Source organism: Oncorhynchus masou, chromosome 22 (genome assembly GCF_036934945.1).
Source record: "Oncorhynchus masou masou isolate Uvic2021 chromosome 22, UVic_Omas_1.1, whole genome shotgun sequence".
NCBI lineage: Eukaryota > Metazoa > Chordata > Actinopteri > Salmoniformes > Salmonidae > Oncorhynchus > Oncorhynchus masou.
Genome location: NC_088233.1, coordinates 59,471,247 through 59,491,652, shown reverse-complemented (window position 1 = coordinate 59,491,652; position 20,406 = coordinate 59,471,247). Strand labels below are relative to the sequence as shown.

Genomic DNA, 20,406 nt, shown 5'->3' with positions numbered 1-20,406 from the left:
TGTTTTAGTTCTACAGTTTAGTTCTGCTATGTCATAATATGGACCCTAGCGTTGATATCCCACCCTCCGACCTCAGTTGAGAGGAAAGACCAAGGGACCTCCATTTCACCTCATTGAATGAGATCCCTAATCTGCGAATGTGTAAAACCCTGCCTTAAACAACTTAATCGCATGCAATTCTAGCATGTAAACACAACTACCATACAGGCATAGCATGCGCACACATGGAGAGAGAACAGATTGGTTGTTTCATCATCCTGGTAGTTTTATTTGGTTGGAGTAAATCGTATCGTAAGTATATCCAGATGGCACAGGGGACAATCTTTACAAGATTTTTTTTTGTTGTAATTTCGTCCTTCGTTACTTTTAGTTATCAGTCGACCATGAATGTCCATTATAGCCTCACGTGGGAGTCTTGTCACATTTTCGTAGACTAAAATGAAAATTAATTTGCATTTGTCATAGTTTCAGGACATCTCGTTTATCATTGGTTTTAGTCTGGGAAAAATAGGTGATTGAGTATTGTCTCATTACTGATAAAATTAACACTCCGCTTTACAATGTGAGCTCTTTCTGTACGCCCCACAGGGTCTCGGCGCTGGTGATTAGTTGCTTCTCTTCCTCGGGCTTCAGGGTCATGTGGATGACGTCGGTCAGACCACTGTTGCCCAGCACGCATGGCACACTGAGGAACACCTCGTCTTTCACACCGTGCATCCCCTGAGAGGGAGGGAAGAAGAGAGTCTGATTAGGGATGGATCACAGGTGGACTGGTGTAATATTAGTGTGTGTCAAGTCCATTCATCTGTGGCCTTGACCTGTTTTGACTATGGTTGGCCCAAATAAAGCTATCAGATATGTATTTATGTATAAAGAGCCAACTTAATCCTTATCTCTTCAGTCATAACACACATTAGGTATACAGTGTAGCAAATAGTTTTCTTGAAAAACATTCATATAAATACTTTATTTGTGAGTGCTGACTGTGTTTTTCATTGAAGTTGAGTTCACCCACTGCTATGCTACAACAACCAAAGATCCATCGATCTTCTTTAAACCCTCTGAGACCTGTTTGGTAATAGATTATACCATTTACTCTCCTGTATTCTTCCCCTGATTGGAACCACCAGGAGTGTTATGGATTCAGCACACTCTTAGCTACGAGTAGTATGGTAGTATCTAAATTAATGCACTCGCTGTAAGTCACCCTGGATAAGACTGCTATAAAATGTAAATGTTTGGCATCAAGGCACATGTAGAGCATGGCTGATGGACTTCTTACCTGGACCAGGGTGGACACAGGGTGAACTTTGTGGAGGTTCTTCAGGATGCTCTCAACCAGGTCAGCGACAGACATGCCGATAGCCCAGGAGGTGTAACCCTTCAGCTTGATGACCTCATAGGCACTATATGACAGAGAGAGACATGAGGAGAGGAGTTTAACACATTTAAACTGTAATTTTGTAGGAAAAGTGCATAGGTTTTCCTATTGTGAATGCTAAGAACTACTACAGGAAAATACATTTAGAAAACAGCAGGGACAAATTCCCTTGAAACTAGTTAAAGTGGGTTGTGAATAACTTGTAATTAATAGTTATACCTTTACAGTCTACAGCATTACATATCAACTTAACTGCTTTAGACCTAGATGCCAGGTGCAGTAAAGATGTAACACAATGGCGTAGTCAGTACTTACTGTGCTAGTTCCAGCATGTTTCTGGCTCTTAGCCTAGGGCCAAATTCCATCCTCATTCCTCCAAACTCTTATCGGATTTGATTGGGAGTGAAGTAATTTATTCTCTACTTCCATTATTGTTATTTATTGATTCATTTGGAATCAAACTCTAAGGACCAGTTTCCAATTAGGCCTAATCCTGAACAAAGAATCTATTTTTCGGTGGGGAAGGGGGGTATCTATCGGAACTTGTCCAATAAGAAATGGTAATTTTCCTTTTTAAAACGATCCTCGACAGATGTAAATTATATATGTACAAGTATGTGGACACCCCTTCAAATTAGTGGATTTGGTAATTTCAGGCACACCTGTTGATGACAAAAATCGAGCACACAGCCAGCAATGCTATCTCCATAAGAGATTCTGCCCTGCTAAAGCTGCCCTGGTCAACTGCAAGTGCTGTTATTGTGAAGTGAAAACATCTAAGAGCAACAGCGGCTCAGCCGCGAAGTGGTAGGCCACATGCTCACAGAGTGGGACCGATGAGTGCTGAAGCACGTAGTGTGTAAAAAATTGTTTCCTCAGTTGCAACACTGACTAACCAGTTCCAAACTGCCTCTGAAAGAAATATCAACACAAGAACTGTTCGTCAGGAGCTTCATGAAATGGCTATCCATAGCCGAGCAGCCACACACAAACCTAAGATCACCATGCGCAATGCCAAGCGTTGGCTGAAGTGTTGTAAAACCTCGCTGCAATTGGACTCAGGAGCAGTGGAAATACGTTCTCTGGAGTGATGAATCACGCTTCACCATCTAGCAGTCTGACGGACTTGGCGGATGCCAGGAGAATGCTACCTGCCCCAATGCATAGTGCCAACTGTACAGTTTGGTGGAGGACGAGTAATGGTCTGGAGCTGTTTTTCATGGCTCGGGCTAGGCCCCTTATTTCCAGTGAAGGGAAATCTTAATGCTACAGCATATGACATTCGAGACGATTCTGTGCTTCCAACTTTCTGGCAACAGTTTGAGTATGGCCCTTTCATGTTTCACCATGACAATGCCCCTGTGCACAAAGCAAGGTCTGTACAGAAATGGTTTGTCGAGATCGGTGTGGAAGGACTTGACTGGGTGGCACAGAGCAATGACTTAGACTGCGACCCTGGGCTAATTGTCCAACATCTGCTGCCTGACCTCACTAACGCTCTTGTGGCTGAATGGAAGCAAGTCCCTGCCGCAATGTTCCAACATCTTGTGGAAAGCTTTCCCAGAAGAGTGAAAGCTGTCATATCAGCAAAATGGCCACCAAATTTATATTAATGCCCATTATTTTGGATTGAGATGTTTGACGAGCAGGTGTCCACATACGTTTGGTAATATAGTGTAATTGAACAGATAGTGATGTGTGTTTTATAAGACTCACCCATCGACCACCATCTTGTGGAGATGCTTCCAGTCTTCCTTGTCTGCGTCTGTGCCCATGTGTGGGTTTAGGCCTTTCAGGGAAACACCAGCAACGTTCACGCCACTCCATACGGGCACTGGGAGTAAGAAAAGAGACAGGTATCCAGTCAGTTACCTTTCTGTCATAGATACCAATGTCCATGAAGGTTTTCCATAATATGGTATGGACAGAGAGACGGTTCCGGAGTGGATTTGAAGCCATAGCCAACATACCACTGGAGTCTCCGTGCTCTCCAATGATCCAGCCGTGGCAACTGGAGGGGTGGAGGTGCAGCTTCTCGCCCATAAGGTGGCGGAAACGACCGGAGTCCAGGTTGGTGCCGGAACCGATGACGCGGTGACGGGGGAAACCGCTCAGCTTCCAGGCCACATAGGTCAGGATGTCAACTGGGATAGACAGAGGAGAGAAAGGAGAAAGGGGGGGTTCAAATGTTATCACAATTTGAGTTAAGAAAACAAACCCTAACCATACCCCTTAAATTACATTTTCATATGTATAAAGCCAGCATTGACTTTGCTAATTCGAGTATGGACTGTAGTTGTCAGCAAAAATACCATGCAGTTGTTCCTGATAATGTAACCTGGCCCTGGAGAGCTACGGAGTGAGCAGGCCAGCACTAACATCTAATTCAAACCTGTCAATGACTTCGCACAATTCTAGAGTAATGATCAAGTCACTAGATCATGTTCAACCAAATTACTCCCTCCCGGCCTCCTCTTGTACCGGGGTTGGAGACGACCAGCAGGATAGCGTTGGGGCTGTACTTGACAATCTGGGGGATGATGAACTTGAAGATGTTGACGTTGCGCTGCACCAGGTTCAGACGACTCTCGCCCTCCTGCTGACGAGCACCGGCAGTGACCACCACCACCTTGGAATGGGCGGTTGTACTGTAGTCTGGAGTGGGGGAGGACACACACACACAATGTAACCAGGGTTTGATTATATAACAGTGGGCAACTCAAGGTAAGATGCACATTAAACACACACAAATACAACCTAGGGTTCCGAGCACCTCCACAACAAATCAGTGTGTGTGCACAACTTGTTTGTGCATATGTGTGTTTGTTTGTGTCTTTGTGTGTGTGCACAACTCGTTTGTGCGTGTGTTAGTGTGTGCGCATAAGTGTATGACTCCTCACTCACCCTTATCGCCCACGATCTTGTGGGTCTTGCAGAAGAGGCTGCCATGCTGCAGGTCCATGACCTCACCCTTCAGCTTTTCCTCCATCACATCAATCAGGCACAGCTCATCGCACAGGTCCTGGTCAACACAAGGCTTGTTAGGGTTCAGGAATATAATCCATATAGAAAAGGATATGGATATAATTAAGCGGCAGGATTCCCAGACACAAGATGAAGGCTAAATCTTAGCCTGAAAGCAATTTCACCATAGAAACTGCTTGTTAGTCCCTGACAAGGTTTAACCTGTGTCTGGGGAAACTGGCCCTACAAATCCATTCCTTTTACCACAATATTAAATAAAATAAAATATACAGTTCATTTCAGACATTGAGTGCAACACTATATGGGTAAAATGAAGCGCAAATTAAAAGTAAGAATCTCTGAGCATCGTAGCACCATTAGGTGCAAAAACTCAACGTATATCCAGTTGCGGCCTACTTTTTGGAAGCGAACCACTCTATTTCGTCCCTACGTTATATCTGCATCGAACATGTCACCCTTTCTAGGGGGTGACCTTGACAATTAATTGTAAAAACGAGAGGCTGCCTGGATCTTTAATTTAAAGACGCTCCCTTCGGTCTCAATGTAGACTTTGATCTGAAGCCATTCTTGTGATTATTGTGATTTTGCTATTCATTGTAAATGTTTATAGGCCTATGTAGCTTAATTGTATCTGTGATCGTATGGTATCCATTCATGTTCTTTACATGTTCTATTTTTATCTGTAAATTAACCAGTGATATCAAGCCACACCCGGCCATGATTACAGACACCTGTGTGTCCTTTGAAACTATATAAACTAGTGACCTGCAGGTTTTGTCGTTATACCCTGATGAAGACAGCTTGTCTGTTGAAAAGTTGGTTATTAGGTTATTAAATTATTGCATCAGAGCTCCTAGTGTGTGCGCGGCTCTCCTTTTCTTTTTAAAGTTATGTAGCTGTGGCCATCTGATGAGTATCAACAAGGGGTTACTACAAAATAGCAACAACAGCGCAGATAGTTTGGAATCTAGACCATGAGCAATATGAACCGAAATGCATTGCCAAACAATGCTGCCACATTCTGGTTTGAAGTATTTTAGCAAGTCTGAGTGGCTGATGACTTCAAAGGTCTTGCTCTGAGAAAACAAAAGAGATTGACTGCTAACACTCAGCAAACGATTAACAGTCCCATGGGTGTGTCTGACCTTTTAAAGTTGGTGGAGTTGGTGCCTCTTGGGTAATTCAGACAGATATTAGAGGGCCTTTTTACTGAAGAATGTTTGTTTTATATGATTTTCTTGTTTTCATGTTTTGTGTATGATTTTCATGTATTGTGTAATTTAATTATATAGATATTTATAGAGTAATTGTGGTTTATTAATGTGTTCATGCAGGGCTCATCTGCAAAAGACACCGTGGCCTCCGTGATTTCCAGGCTAAATAACAACAAAAAATCTCCCCCATCCCCAAATTCAGTTATTATTCCTATCTACCTAGCACATTGCTGTGAATCACAGGGAGTTCCTCTCTTCTAAACGTCTCTGTGATATTGTGCTCCATACTGTCAAAAACGAGTTTCATTTAAGAAGACCACGAGTGGGGCTTTAATTGCTCAATCTAATTTCGTGATGAGTATCCAGTTGCGGCCTACTTTTTGGAAGCGAACCACTCTATTTCGTCCCTACGTTATATCTGCATTGAACACGTCACCCTTTCTTTTTTTTTCACCCCTCAGTTTTCCTTCCTTCAACCTTTTTGTTTTGTTGACATTGTGTGAGAGGTTAGGCCTAACATAACATGCTCAAACACTTTTGAAAATACTTAAACAACTGCAAATTATCGAGATATCAAAGTGTCACCAACAAAAATGTCAAAAATAGGCCTATAGCAAATGCAGCATATGACATCAATAAATTTTTATGTGCAAATTGCACTTTTCGGTAGTTCTTAATTAAAGCATGCCATTCCATGAGAGCAGCATTTATTTTTCAACTTTAAGCAATGAGCCCAATCAGTCCTCCAAGACAAAAAAAAATAACAGAGTAGGCTAATAAGCCCTTAGCTGACAAAACTCCACTCTGTGGAAGTCAGATCTTAGTTCTTAATTGTTGGCTTATGGCAAATCTATATTTCAATATTTCCAAGACCTATTCTTAAAGAGCAAGTGATATCAAAGTCATTGGAATGACTGAAAATCTGACCATTTTTTTAATGTAAAAATATTACCTAATCATATTATCTGTATTTGAAAGCAATGGGTTAAAATAAGCCTACATAACCAACCCATAAATTAATATGCAAAATCCATTTATGGCCAGCTATGTAAACTCTAACACAGATTTATCCTGCAATAGATGTCATTCAATTGGTAATATTCATTATTGTATTCTTCTAATGCCTCGTAAGGGAAAGTAATCTAAAAGTAATCAGATTACGTTACTGAATTTGTGTAATCCAAAAGGTATGTTACTGATCAACATTTGGGACACGAGTAATTGTAACGGATTACATTTAGAAAGTCACATACTCAACCCTGATCACACCTTACCCCCTCCATCCATCCCTCCATCGGTCTTACCTTGAGCAGGACGCTGACTGCGGAGGCCATGCCAACCATGCCGACGCCAACCACTGTCACCTTGCTTCGGGAGCCAACGGGCTCACCAGCCAACACATGGGTGATCAGCTTCTCCTTAGTGGTCATCTGAGAGACATAAAAAGGAAGAGAGAGGGTCAGTCTGATCTCCTCAGTTTTCCTTCAGTACATCCTCTCAGAGCAAGAAACAGCACTGTGCTCTGGTACCTACTTTTCTCTACTGCTAATACGAATAACTGCTAATACAACTCTTTTTTTTTCATTGGTGTAATGTATATCAATCCACGCCTCTTCACCATGCTAGCTAATGTGTGGTGAGCATTCTGGCACAAAATGGCTGTGTGCATCATCATGGTGGTGGGTAAGGTGAGTTTCCCCCTTACTATGTAAAGCAGGTTGAGTACCTCAGTTCGTAGAAAGACCAGAACAACAGCAAAGGACCTTGAAGATGCTGGAAGAAACAGGTACAAAATTACCTATAGCTATAGTTAAACGAGTCCTATATCGACATAACCTGAAAGGCCGCTAAGCAAGGAAGAAGCCACTGCTCCAATCCGCCATGAAAAAAGCCAGAGTACGGTTTGCACATGGGGACAAAGATCATACTTTTTGGAGAAATGTCCTCTGGTCTGATGAAACAAAATAGAACTGTTTGGCCATAATGACCATTGTTATGTTCGGAGGAAAAAGGGGGAGGCTTGCAAGCCGAAGAACACTATCCCCACCATGAAGCACGGGGGTGGCAACATCATGTTGTGGGGGTGCTTTGCTGCAGGAGGGACTGGTGCACTTCACAAAATAGATGGCATCATGAGGAAAGGAAAATTATGTGGATATATTGAAGCAACGTCTGAAGACATCAGTCAAGAAGTTAAAGCTTGATCGCAAATGGGTCTTCCAAATGGACAACGACCCCAAGCATACTTCCAAAGTTGTGGCAAAATGGCTTAAGGACAACAAAATCAAGGTATTGGAGTGGCCATCACAAAGCCCTGACCTCAATCCTATAGAATATTTGTGGGCAGAACTGAAAAGTGTCTGCGAGCAAGGAGGCCTACAAACCTGACCAGCTCTGTCAAGAGGAATGGGCCAAAATTCACCCAACTTATTGTGAGAAGCTTGTGGAAGGCTCCCCAATACATTTAACCCAAGTTAAACCATTTAAAGACCATGGAAGACTATTGCCGCAGCTGCCAGGAGTGTCAAATCACCTCCCCAAAAGCAAACTTATGGAACGCATTGGTTCCCCTGCCAATCATCAGAGTGCCCTTTGAATTCATCGCCATTCATCGCCATCTCCAAAACGTCCAGAGAACACCAGTACATGGATGTGGATAGGGGCTGCTCCTTCTGCTGTTTCCTGAAGTCCACGATCAGCTCCTTTGTTTTGTTGACATTGTGTGAGAGGTTATTCTCCTCACCTCCTCCCTGTAGGCTGTCTCGTCATTGTTGGCATTCAGGCCTACTGCTGTTGTGATGTTTGCTAACTTGATGATTATCCCTAGAATTTCTAAGCAAACAGCTGGAGGCAAGTCTTTCTCCTATAGAGCTCCATTTTTATGGAATGGTCTGCCTACTCTTGTGAGAGACGCAGACTCGGTCTCAACCTTTAAGTTTTTATTGAAGACTCATCCCTTCAGTAGGTCCTATGATTGAGTGTAGTCTGACCCAGGAGTGTGAAGGTGAACGGAAAGGCACTGGAGCAACAAACCGCCCTTGCTGTCTCTGCCTGGCCGGTTCCCCTATTTCCACTGGGATTCTCTGCCTCTAACCCTATTACAGGGGCTGAGTCACTGGCTTACTGGTGCTCTTCCATGCCATCCCTAGGAGGGGTGCGTCACTTGAGTGGGTTGAGTCACTGACGTGGTCTTCCTGTCTGGGTTGGCGCCCCCCACTTGGGTTATGCCGTGGCTGAGATCTTTGTGGGCTATACTCGGCCTTGTCTCAGGATGTTAAGTTGGTGGTTGAAGATATCCCTCTAGCGGTGTGGGGGCTGTGCTTTGGCAAAGTGGGTGGGGTTATATCCTGCCTGTTTGGCCCTGTCCGGGGGTATCATCGGATGGGGCCACAGTGTCTCCTTACCCCTCCTGTCTCAGCTGCCAGTATTTATGCTGCAGTAGTTTGTGTCGGGGGGCTAGGGTCAGTCTGTTATATCTGGAGTATTTCTCCTGTCTTATCCGGGGTCCTGTGTGAATTTAAGTATGCTCTCTCTCTAATTCTCTTTCTTTCTTTCTCTCTCTCGGAGGACCATGCCTCAGGACTACCTGGCATGATGACTCCTTGTTGTCCCCAGTCCACCTGGCTGTGCTGCTGCTCCAGTTTCAACTGTTCTGCCTGCGGCTATGGAACCCTGACCTGTTTACTGATTACTATTATTTGACCATGCTGGTCATTTATGAACAGTTGAACATCTTGGCCGTGTTCTATTATAATCTCCACCTTGCACAGCCAGAGGAGGACTGGCCACCCCTCATAACTTGTTTCCTCGCTAGGTTTCCTCATAGGTTTTGGCCTTTCTAGGGAGTTTTTCCTAGCCACCGTGCTTCTACACCTGCATTGCTTTCTGTTTGGGGTTTTAGGCTGGGTTTCTGTACATCACTTTGATATATCAGCTGATGTAAGAAGGACAATATAAATAAATTTGATTTGAGGCGTGCGTGGCCACTCAGTCATGGGTGAACAGGGAGTACAGGAGGGGCTGAGCACTCATCCTTGTGGGGCCCAAGTGTTGAGGATCAGGGAAGTAGAGGTGTTGTTTCATACCTTCACCACATGGAGGCAGCCTGTCAGGAAGTCCAGGACCCAGTTGCACAGGGCGGGGTTCAGACACAGGGCCCTCAAGCTTAATGATAAGCTTGAAGGGTACTATGGTGTTGAATGCTGAGCTATAGTCAATGAACAGCATTCTTACATAGGTATTCCTCTTGTCCAGATGGGATATGGCAGTGTGCGATGGCGATTGCATCGTCTGTGGATCTATTGAGACGATAAGCAAATTGAAGTGGGTCTAGGGTGTCAGGTAAGGTAGAGGTTGATATGATCCTTGACTAATCTTTCAAAGCACTTCAGGATGACAGAAGTGAATGCTATGGGAAGATAGTAACTTAGATCAGTTACCTTTGCTTTCTAGGGTACAGGAACAATGGTGGATATCGTGAAGCATGTGGGGACAGCAGACTGGTTTGGGAAGAGATTGAATATGTCCGCAAACACTCCAGCCAGCTGGTCTGCGCATGACTGAGGATGCGGCTAGCAATGCCGTCTGGGCTGCCAGCCCTGCGAGTGTTAACACACTTAAATGTTTTACTCACGTCAACCACATAGGAGAGCCCACCGTCATTGGGTAGCGGGCCGAGTCTGTGGCACTGTGTTATCCTCAAAGCTGGCAAAGAAGGTGTTTAGCTTGTCCGGAAGCAGGATGTCGGTGTGGCTGGTTTTCCCATTGTTGTCAGTGATTGTCTGTAGGCCCTGCCATATATATCTCGTGTCTGAGCCCATGAATTGCGGCTCCACTTTGTCTCTATACTGACTTTTTGTCTCGAAACTGACACTGTTTGTATTTGGCCACATTCCCAGTCACCTTGCCATGGTAAAATGTGATGGTTCACGCAGTTTTTGTGCAAATGCTGCGATCTATCCATGGTTTCTGGTTAGGGTAGGTTTTAGGGTAGGCACAGTGTGTACAACATCTCCTATACACTTCCTGATAAACTCAGTCACCATATTAGTATATACGTCAATGTCATTCTCGGAGGCTACCCGGAACATATCCCGGTCCGCATGATCAGAACAATCTTGAAGCGTGGATTACTCACCACATTCTATACACTGCAGTGCTATATAGCTGTAGACTATGCTTTTAGTACTAGAATCATCCTCTGATCCTTTGATTGGATGGACAACATGTCAACTCATGCTGCAAGATCTCTGATAGGTTGGAGGACCTCCTCCGGAAGATGTCATAATTACTGAGTAAGTCTATGGAAGTGGGTGAGAACCATGAGCCTCCTAGGTTTTGCATTGAAGCCAATGTACCCAGAGGAAGACGGAAATTAGCTCTCCTCCAGCTACACCATGGTGCTACCCTTTCCATTATGGATATATTTAAGGAAAGTGGTTCTGCTTTCGTGGTTTTCACTTTTACCCAAGATGGTTATTTTGAGTAACTTATATATCATTATGATTACAGCTTTAGTTTTGATTGTGGCTGATGAAAAAGCAGCCAGTTTGTACAAATGGTTTCTTCTATGTGTGTCCTTTTGGAACAGGTGTGTTTCCTGGACCATTGCTATATTAATATGGTTTCTTGCTAGGATATCAAGACTGATGGAATATTTGATCGAACTATTAAGGCCTTTCAAATTCCAAGAGATAATAGTAGTGAAGTAAAAGTTGTCAAGAATATATGTAGTAAAGCATAGATACCCCAACAAACTACTTAAGTAGTACTTTAAAGTATTTTTACTTAAGTACTTTCCACCACTAGTCTGTTCTGGACTTGGGGATTGTGAAGAGACCTCTGGTGACATGTCTTGTGTGGTATGCATGGGTGTCTGAGCTGTTTGCTAGTAGTTTAAACAGACAGCTTGGTGCATTTAGCTAGTCAACACTTTTTTACAAAAATAAGTAGTGATGAAGTCGATCTCTCCTCCACTTTGAGTCATGAGAGATTGACTTGCATATCATTAATGTTAGCTCCCTGTGTACATTTACTGGCCAGCCGTGCTGCCCTGTTCTGAGTCAGTTGTAATTTTCATGAGTCTCTCTTTGTGGCAGCTGACCCGATTACTGAACAGTAGTCCAGGTGTGACAAAACTAGGGCCTTTAGGACCTGCATTGTTGATAGTGTTGTTAAAAGGCAGAGCTGCGCTTTATTATGGACAGACTTCTTTCCATCTTAGCTACTGCAGTATCAGTATGTTTTACAGTATGTTTACTGTAAAATAGCATTGTATCTGGTAAAACACAATTTTTCCCAAAAGTTTACTAAGGGTTGGTAACAGGCTGATTGGTTGGCTGTTTGAGCCAGTAAGGTGGACTTTACTATTGTTAGGTGACTTTTGCTTCCCTCCAGGCCTGAGGAGACAAACTCTCTAGTAGGCTTAAATTGAAGATGTGGCAAATAGGAGTGGCAGGAGATCTTGTTTGTGTCAAGAACTGCAACGCTGCTAGGTTTTCACACTCAAGTGTTTGCTGTTTTTCCTTCACTCTATGGTCCAACTCATCCCAAACAATTGCAATTGGGTTGAGGTTGGGGGATTGTGGAGGCCAGATCATCTGATGCAGCACTCCATCACTCTCCTTCTTGGTCAAATTGCCCTTGCACAGCCTGGAGGTATGTTGGGTCATTGTCCTGTTGAAAAACAAATGATTGTCCCTCTAAGCCCAAACCAGATGGGATGGCGTATCGCTGCAGAATGCTATGGTAGCCATGCTGGTTAAGTGTGCCTTGAATTCTAAATAAATCACAGACCGTGTAACCAGCCAATCACCCCCACACCATAACACCACCACCTCCACGCTTTACGGTGGGAAATACACATGCGGAGAACATCCATTAACCCACACAGTGTCTCACAAAGACATGGCGGTTGGACCCAAAAATCTCCAATTTGGACTCTAGACCAAAGGACACATTTCCACCAGTCTAATTTCCATTGCATATGTTTCTTGGCCCAAGCAAGTCTCTTCTTCTAATTGGTGTCCTTTAGTAGTGGTTTCTATGCAGCAATTTGACCATTAAGGCCTGATTCATGCAGTCTCCTTGAACAGTTGATGTTGAGATGTGTCTGTTACTTGAACTCTGTGAAGCATTTACTTGGGCTGCAATTGCTGAGGCTGTTAACTCTAATGAAATTATTCTCTGCAGCAGAGTTAACTCTCGGTCTTCCTTTCCTGTGGTGGTCCTCATGAGAGCCAGTTTCATCATAGCATCAATAACCATTCATTGATGGTTTTTGCAACTGCACTGGAAGAAACATTCAAGTTTCTCTTTTCTTATTTGAGCTCTTCTTGCCATAAATATGGTCACATTGGTCTTTTGCCAATTATGGCTATCCTCTGTATACCACACCTACCTTGTCACAACACAACTGATTGGCTCAAACACATTAAGAAGGAAAGACATTCCACAAATGTACATTTAAGAAGGCACACCTGTTAATTGAAATTCATTCTAGGTGACCACCTCATGAAGCTGGTTAAGAGAATGCCAATAGTGTGCAAAGCTGCCAAGGCAAAGGAAGGCTATTTGAAGAATCTCAAATATAAAATATATTTGTTTAACACTTTTTTTGGTTAGTACATGATTCCATATATGTTATTTCATAGTTTTGATGTCTTCACTTATTCTACAATGTAGAAATAAAAACAACCCTTGAATGAGTAGGTGTTCAAAAATGTTTGACCGGTAGTGTATATATTTATTTTGTATGTTTAGTCCTTAGATTCTGTCATTTCAGAGTCGACTATGAACAGGATATTGTTAGCTTTAAAAAAAATAAAAGCATGAGCTTTTTTAAATCTTTTCTATGGAGTTAGTATCCCCACAAGTAACAAGGCATTTTCAACTCAATGACTTTCCTTTTATCATATTTAAAATGTCTTGGTTGCTAACAGTAAGTTATTTTGCCCAACTCTGCAGGCCATCATTCAATCCTCATCTTCCTTTCGACTGACAGCGATGCTGGGTCTCCATAGCAATGCTTATCTATCTCTCACCCTCTGCCTGGACCTGTTTCTGGTTGCCATGGCTCACTATTATGCATCATGGGCACTATTTATTCTTCCTGGTTCTTGATGACTTAGCCACTCCAGCATTGTGTGAATATGGACACAGGCATGTACAAGAACTTAATTATCATGGAAAATATTCCTGAACAAAAGCAAATACAAATGTTGAAACGGTCAATAAAAAACACAGTTCTCCTTCTCTCCTTGCGGGGGCTGTTGAGTCATTCAGACCAGTGCCAGCTATCAAAATCATATTCCCTCTCTCGCTCGCTCAAAGGCTTAGCACACAGCTCACGTGTATAGTGTTGAGTCATCCGCATACATAGACAAAAGAAAGGGACCTAGACAGCTGCCTTGGAAGTCCTGATTCTACCTAGATTATGTTGGAGATCTGAGGACTGAGCTCACACACTGGAGGGGCTGGTTGTTTCTTTGTCAGCACGGAGCACACAATTAGGCCTATATCAGAGACTACAGAGTGGATAAAGAAAGGGAGAGAATCTAATACCAAAACACAGTATATTCTGTGGCTGTGAAATCATTGAGCAATATAGGTAGCCATTTTGTGTCCTGCTTATTTATAACATGAAAATGCCCACTACAATAGAAGCTTTATAAAAGAGTAACTACAGGGTGCCATTTAGCTATTACTTGGTGCAATTTAGAAAAACAATACTTTCAAAAGAATAGGCATTGAAGATAAGTTCCTGTTTCTACATTGCTTAGTGTTGCACAAAGTGTTGATGTTGACATAACATTACCTATTGGAGAAGAGGTGTATCCAGTAGTAAAAATAATACTTAGAGCTTTAATAACTGAAAGTGGTACTGTACGAGAGAGAAAGAAAGTGGACAAGAGAGGGAGGGGGAAGAGAGGGTATGGGGTATCCATGTGCTGGCACCAAACTTCACCATCAGTCTAAGTTCAAATCTTGAAGCCATCACACCTGTTACCATACTATTAATTCACTACTCGTCGATTGAGCCGGGGGTATTCAGGTCTGATCTTCCTCTGGTGAAGGACCGTTGCACGATGACATTATCATATATCGCGGTACAGTATACTGTGACCTTCACTTTACTTGAAAATGAGAATATTTCCCAAATGGCACCCTATTTCCTATATAGTGCACTACTTTTGACGAGGGCTCATATGGCTCTTGTCAAAAGTAGTTCACTATGTAGAAAATAGCGTACCATTTGGGACAATCTCAAACTGCCGCCCGCATGTGGCTGGTAACAAGAGCACTTGAAAACCCAACCAACATGCCGGTGAGCACTCAGCGAGCTCCAATTGGTGTCAAGTGTCGCAGCAGATGTTCACAGTAGGTCATTCATGTGCTCTGACCCTCAAGGCCCATGGGTTTGAATACTTGTGTTATAGGTCATATGTCACCCATATGGTAAGAAGTCTAAGAAGATTATTAAGGACCTTAGCCACCCGAGTCACAGCCTGTTCACAGTACAGGTGCATTCAAGCTGGGAACAAGAGACTGATAAACAGATTCTGTCCCCAGACCACCAGACTGTTAAACAGCCACCACTAGACGGCCTCCGCCCAGTACCCTGCCCTCTGCCCAGTACCCTACAGTCGTGGCCAAAAGTTTTGAGAATGACACAAATATTAATTTTCACAAAGTCTGCTGCCTCAGTTTGTATGATGGCAATTTGCATATACTTCAGAACGTTATGAATGAGTGATTAGATGAATTACAATTAATTGCAAAGTCCCTCTTTGCCATGCAAATGAACTGAATCCCTCAAAAACATTTCAGCCCTGCCACAAAAGGACCAGCTGATGTCATGTCAGTGATTCTCTCGTTAACACAAGTGTGAGTGTTGACAAGGACAAGGCTGGAGATCACTCTGTCATGCTGAGTTCGAATAACAGACTGGAAGCTTCAAAAGGAGGGTGGTGCTTGGAATCATTGTTCTTCCTCTGTTAACTGTGGTTACCTGCAAGGAAACACGTGCACAAAAAGGGCTTCACAGGCAAGGATATTGATGCCAGTAAGATTGCACCTAAATCAACCATTTATCGGATCATCAAGAACTTCAAGGAAAGCGGTTCAATTGTTGTGAAGAAGGCTTCATGGCGCCCAAGAAAGTCCAGAAAACGCCAGGACAGTCTCCTAAAGTTGATTCAGCTGTGGGATCGGGGCACCAACCTTACAGAGCTTGCTCAGGAATAGCAGCAGGCAGGTGTGAGTGCAGGTGTGAGTGCATCTGCACGCACAGCGAATACTTTTGGAGGATGGCCTGGTGTGAAGAAGGGCAGCAAAGAAGCCACTTCTCTCCAAGAAAAACATCAGGGACAGACTGATATTCTGCAAAAGGTACAGGGATTGAACAGCTGAGGACTGGGGTTATATCATTTTCTCTGATGAATCCCCTTTCCGATTGTTTGGGGCATCCGGATAAAAGCTTGTCCGGAGAAGGCAAGGAGAGGGCTACCATCAGTCCTGTGTCATGCCAACAGTAAAGCATCCTGAGACCATTCATGTGTGGGGTTGCTTCTCAGCCAAGGGAGTGGGCTCACTCACAATTTTGCCTAAGAACACAGCCATGAATAATGGTATCAACACATTCCCGAACTTCTCCCAGCCATCCAGGAACCGTTTGGTGACGAACAATGCCTTTTCCAGCATGATGGAGCACCTTGCCACAAGGCAAAAGTAATAACTAAGTGGCTCGGGGAACAAAACATCGATATTTTGGGTTCATGGCCAGGAAACTCCCCAGACCTTAATCCCATTGAGAACTTGTGGTCAATCCTCAAGAGGTGGGTGGACAAACAAAAACCCACAAATTCTTACGAACTCCAAGCATTAATTATGCAAGAATGGGCTGCCATCAATCAGGATGTGGCCCAGAAGTTAATTGACAGCATGCCAGGGCAGATTGCAGAGGTCTTGAAAAAGAAGTGTCAACACTGCAAATATTGACTCTTTGCATCAACTTCATGTAATTGTTAATAAAAGCCTTTGACACTTGTGAAATGCTTGTAATTATACTTCAGTATTCCATAGTAACATCTGACAACAATATCTAAAGACACTTAAGCAGCAAACTTTGGAAATTAATATTTGTGCCATTCTCAAAACATTTAGCCACGACTGTACTCTGCCACTTTGTCACTGTCACTAGCCGGCTACCACCGGGTACTCTACCCTGCACCTTGGTGACTAAACACTGGTCACTTTAATAAGGTTGACATATTATTTATCCACATCAAGTAACTCTACTACTGTAATAAATGTTTGATTGTATTAAAATTGTTATTATTGTGTGCTTATTTGACATTTACTGTATTGATTGATAGGGGCTAGGAACCTAAGCTTTTCGCTGCACCTGCGATAACACCTGCTAAGTGTGTATGCGACAAATTAAAATGTAATTTACGAACTCGTCTTCAGGCATTGCCGGTCATTAAGGAGTGGGATATTCCCACTCCCTTTGTGTTTTTCTGTGTTTCTTGGATAGAGAGCAAAGTAGATAGAAATTGCTGTGTGAGATTCAAACTCATGCTCGCAATGCTAGTACACTGCACAGTACATGTTATCCAGAGGCAGCGGCTTCGTCCACTGAACCATCCCAGGCTACAGTGTGCCAGTTCTGACTGTCAATCTATCTGCTGCTCCAAACATCTGGGTCGAAGTCTTGCCTATCTGCCAGCCTCTAATTTGTTTTTCTGCTGTGGGTCATAAAAGACACCTGACAAGACTATATGACACCGCTTGTTGTTGACATGAAAGCGATGAGAGACTGGCCCAGTTCAAATAGTCTTCATATAATTCCTATAAAATCATGTTAGATCAGTTACTTTTGTAAGGATTGGAGGAAAGAAGGAAAAATGCATTTTAGCATATTCAAACAGAGACAACATTTTTAGCCTGGTCCCAAATCTGTTTGTGCTCTTGCTAAATCCATTGCTCATTTTTCAAGCCAAACATGGCGTAGATGCTAGAGTTTTTTAAAAGGATACATTCCATGGCTACCATTATTTAATTACCCAAGTAAAGTTATAAAACAATGTCTGGCATAAACTCAGTGCAGAACTATGATTTAAGGATACGCACATCAAACCAAGTGGTCTTGTGCAGGAAAGCTAATAAACTAACATTACCAAGATGCATTGCAACTCAGATGGGCATGGCTCTTGGCACAATCTAGTCCTTTTTTTATTGTCTGAAAAGACATAGCAAGCTCTTCAAATCTGTCAGTTTGTGGCAGTCCCAGATGAAATAAAACAATTTAGCAAATTTGTAATATATGTTACATTTGTCAACTTTAGTGGATAGGTGGAAATGTACAGAGCTTAGAAATATTGGCAAAATAAGCTGGATAATAATTAGGACCTTCCATAATAAGGATATGTTGTACTTAGTTGGCCACTTCACAAATGTATCCTTTGATCAGTAACCAGCCTATTTACTAGTAGGTCTAAGGCCTATTACTAGTCTTATTCAAAATATTTAGCATAAACAATTAAAATGCTTAATACAGCAACAGGCTGCATACAGATTGAGGTAGAGCAGTAGACAATTCAGAGTGATATACATTGCCTCTAGGTTACCATAATTACCAATATTACTGTACATCTAACCTTTTCGCTGGTTATGACCAGACTGAAGTTGCCCAAATGAACCACCGTAAAGAAAAATCACAAAAGTCTGGCAAACATGTACTGCTCTGTATCAAGAGCCTCATATTCTCACACTCTTTCCACATTCAAAGACTTGCGCAACTGGAGGAAATGTGTATGCCTACTTTTACAACAATTTGTGATAATCTAGTTTTCGATAATCTGCTTCCTAGAAACCAATCACTGAATATGCTTAAGAAACTGCTAGCTAATTGATAAATGTGACACACCCCTCTCTGTGAGCACAAGGCATCTCCATCACTTAACATTGTAGCAATAAGTAAGCAGAGTATACTTCTCAAGTTCAAGTCCACCTAGTCAACCTCAAGTCACCGTAAACCTATCAGCTGTAAAACATGACCATTGATCATGCCCTTATAAAACTTTTATATTTCACTTCAGAAACCAACTACTGCTGGCCATTATTCCTCAAATTTCGCCAAAACACATAACATCTTGTCTGACGTTTTCCCATTAGGCCTACTTGATCACAAAATCCGATGTCTCACCTTGAAGGTTTCGTGAAAGTGACGTGGAAACAACACTGAAATGCGAGTTGGAATGTCTTTGGCTGGCCTCTTCCCTGGCTGGATGCAGCTTTTCTATGGCACTGGCGTGTGTGGGGGAGGTTCCCGGTATTTAAGCAGCAGAGCGATGCACGGTAAACGCTGCGTGATGACATGACACACTGGGAGGGTCCCCGGTGTCTCGTGTTAAATGTCATGTCCATGCACAGCAAATGTGCTATGGGATGGAGAAGCCACTCACTGTGGCACAAGGAACGGGGTGGGGTCAGCTGTGGGCAGGCTCACCAACGACTAGCACAAAGCTCAGACACCAATGCATACCGTACATGCCACTAAGGGTCTCTTCACAGTCCCCAAGTTCAGAACGGACTCTGAAAAACACACAGTACTACACAGCGACATGACTACATGGAACTCTATTCCACATCAAGTAACTCATGCAAGCAGTAAATTCTGATACATTTTTTTGTAAAACTACACCTTATAGAACAATGTGGACTGTGAGGAGACACACGCACAAACATCCATATGCACATACAAACACACATATCAGGACACACAGTCCACACAAATATGTAAGTTGGTATTACACATGTTGTATTTTACATATGTGGTGGTGTAAAGTTATATCAACCGTTTTATTTAATTAATTTGTTTGGACCCCAAGAAGAGCATATATTGGAAAAAAGGCAGCAGCTAATAGGGACTCTCCACCATTCTTAGTTAGACAAAGCCTTTGTGGAAATGAATTATGTTTTTGGATTAACACAGACCACACAACTACTTACCAAAACCACAAAACTGTTGACAACTCAACTACTGACCACAACCACACAATTAGGTAGAACAAAAGATAAGACCTCTTAATCCTGTGTTTACCAGTTTTTTTAAATAAAAAAAACCCCGGATAAAACTACACCTTATAGAACAATGCAGACTGTGAGAGGACACACACACAAACATCCATATGCACACACATCAGGACACACACTCTACACACATGTATGTAAGTTGGTATTACAGATGTTGCATTTTACATATGTGGTGGTGTGATAATGCAATATCTAATGTTTTATTTAATTGTAATTTTTACCTTAAATTGTTTGGACCCCAAGAATTTGTTTGGAATGCCTTGGCAGCAACTAATGGGGATCCTGATATATTTAAAAAAATAAAATAAATTGTAGACACTAACTCCACAATACTTAGTTGGACAAAGCCGATGTGGACATTAATGGTGTTTCTGTAGGGTTTTTGGACAAACTCTGGGGAAAAAAAGGTCTGTAGTCAACACAGGATTAGGAGAACTTATCTTTTGTTCTACCTAATTGTGTGGGTGTGGTCAGCAGTTGTAGTCAGCAGCTGTGGTCAGTAATTGTGTAGTTATGATCACTAGTTGTTTGTTCAGTAGTTGAGTTGTCAACAGTTTTGTGGTTGTGGTAAGTAGTTGTGTGGTCAGTAGTTATGGCCAGTAATTGGTGTTCAGTAATTGTGGTTGTGGTAATTAGTTGTGTGGTCAGTAGTTATGTGGTTGTGGTCAGTAGTTGTGATCAGTAGTTGCGGGTTGTGTTCAGTAGTTGTAGTCAGTATATGTGTGGTCT

At 42.6% G+C, this 20,406-nt stretch overlaps 1 protein-coding gene across 1 annotated transcript; it reads right to left on the bottom strand.

Moving 5' to 3' along the window:
* Nucleotides 1–244: 244 nt before the first annotated feature.
* Nucleotides 245–18,925, bottom strand: ldha (lactate dehydrogenase A4). The gene is made up of 8 exons (XM_064930642.1): nucleotides 18,788–18,925; nucleotides 6,885–7,010; nucleotides 4,286–4,403; nucleotides 3,863–4,036; nucleotides 3,352–3,525; nucleotides 3,098–3,215; nucleotides 1,283–1,406; nucleotides 245–720 (listed from the first exon to the last, which is right to left on the bottom strand). Exons 2-8 carry the CDS (start codon nucleotides 7,008–7,010, stop codon nucleotides 556–558), a joined length of 999 nt encoding a protein of 332 aa, XP_064786714.1. The 5' UTR covers nucleotides 18,788–18,925; the 3' UTR covers nucleotides 245–555.
* Between the last annotated feature and the right edge of the window lie 1,481 nt (nucleotides 18,926–20,406).

Bases quoted from the DNA above. Each gene is read 5' to 3' on its own strand.
- ldha (XM_064930642.1), bottom strand. From the start codon at position 7,010: ATGACCACTAAGGAGAAGCTGATCACCCATGTGTTGGCTGGTGAGCCC. The intron at 4,037-4,285 runs GTGAGTGAGGAG...CCCCCACTCCAG, and splicing joins CAAGATCGTGGGCGATAAGG to ACTACAGTACAACCGCCCAT. The intron at 1,407-3,097 runs GTGAGTCTTATA...TCTGTCATATAG, and splicing joins CACAAGATGGTGGTCGATGG to TGCCTATGAGGTCATCAAGC.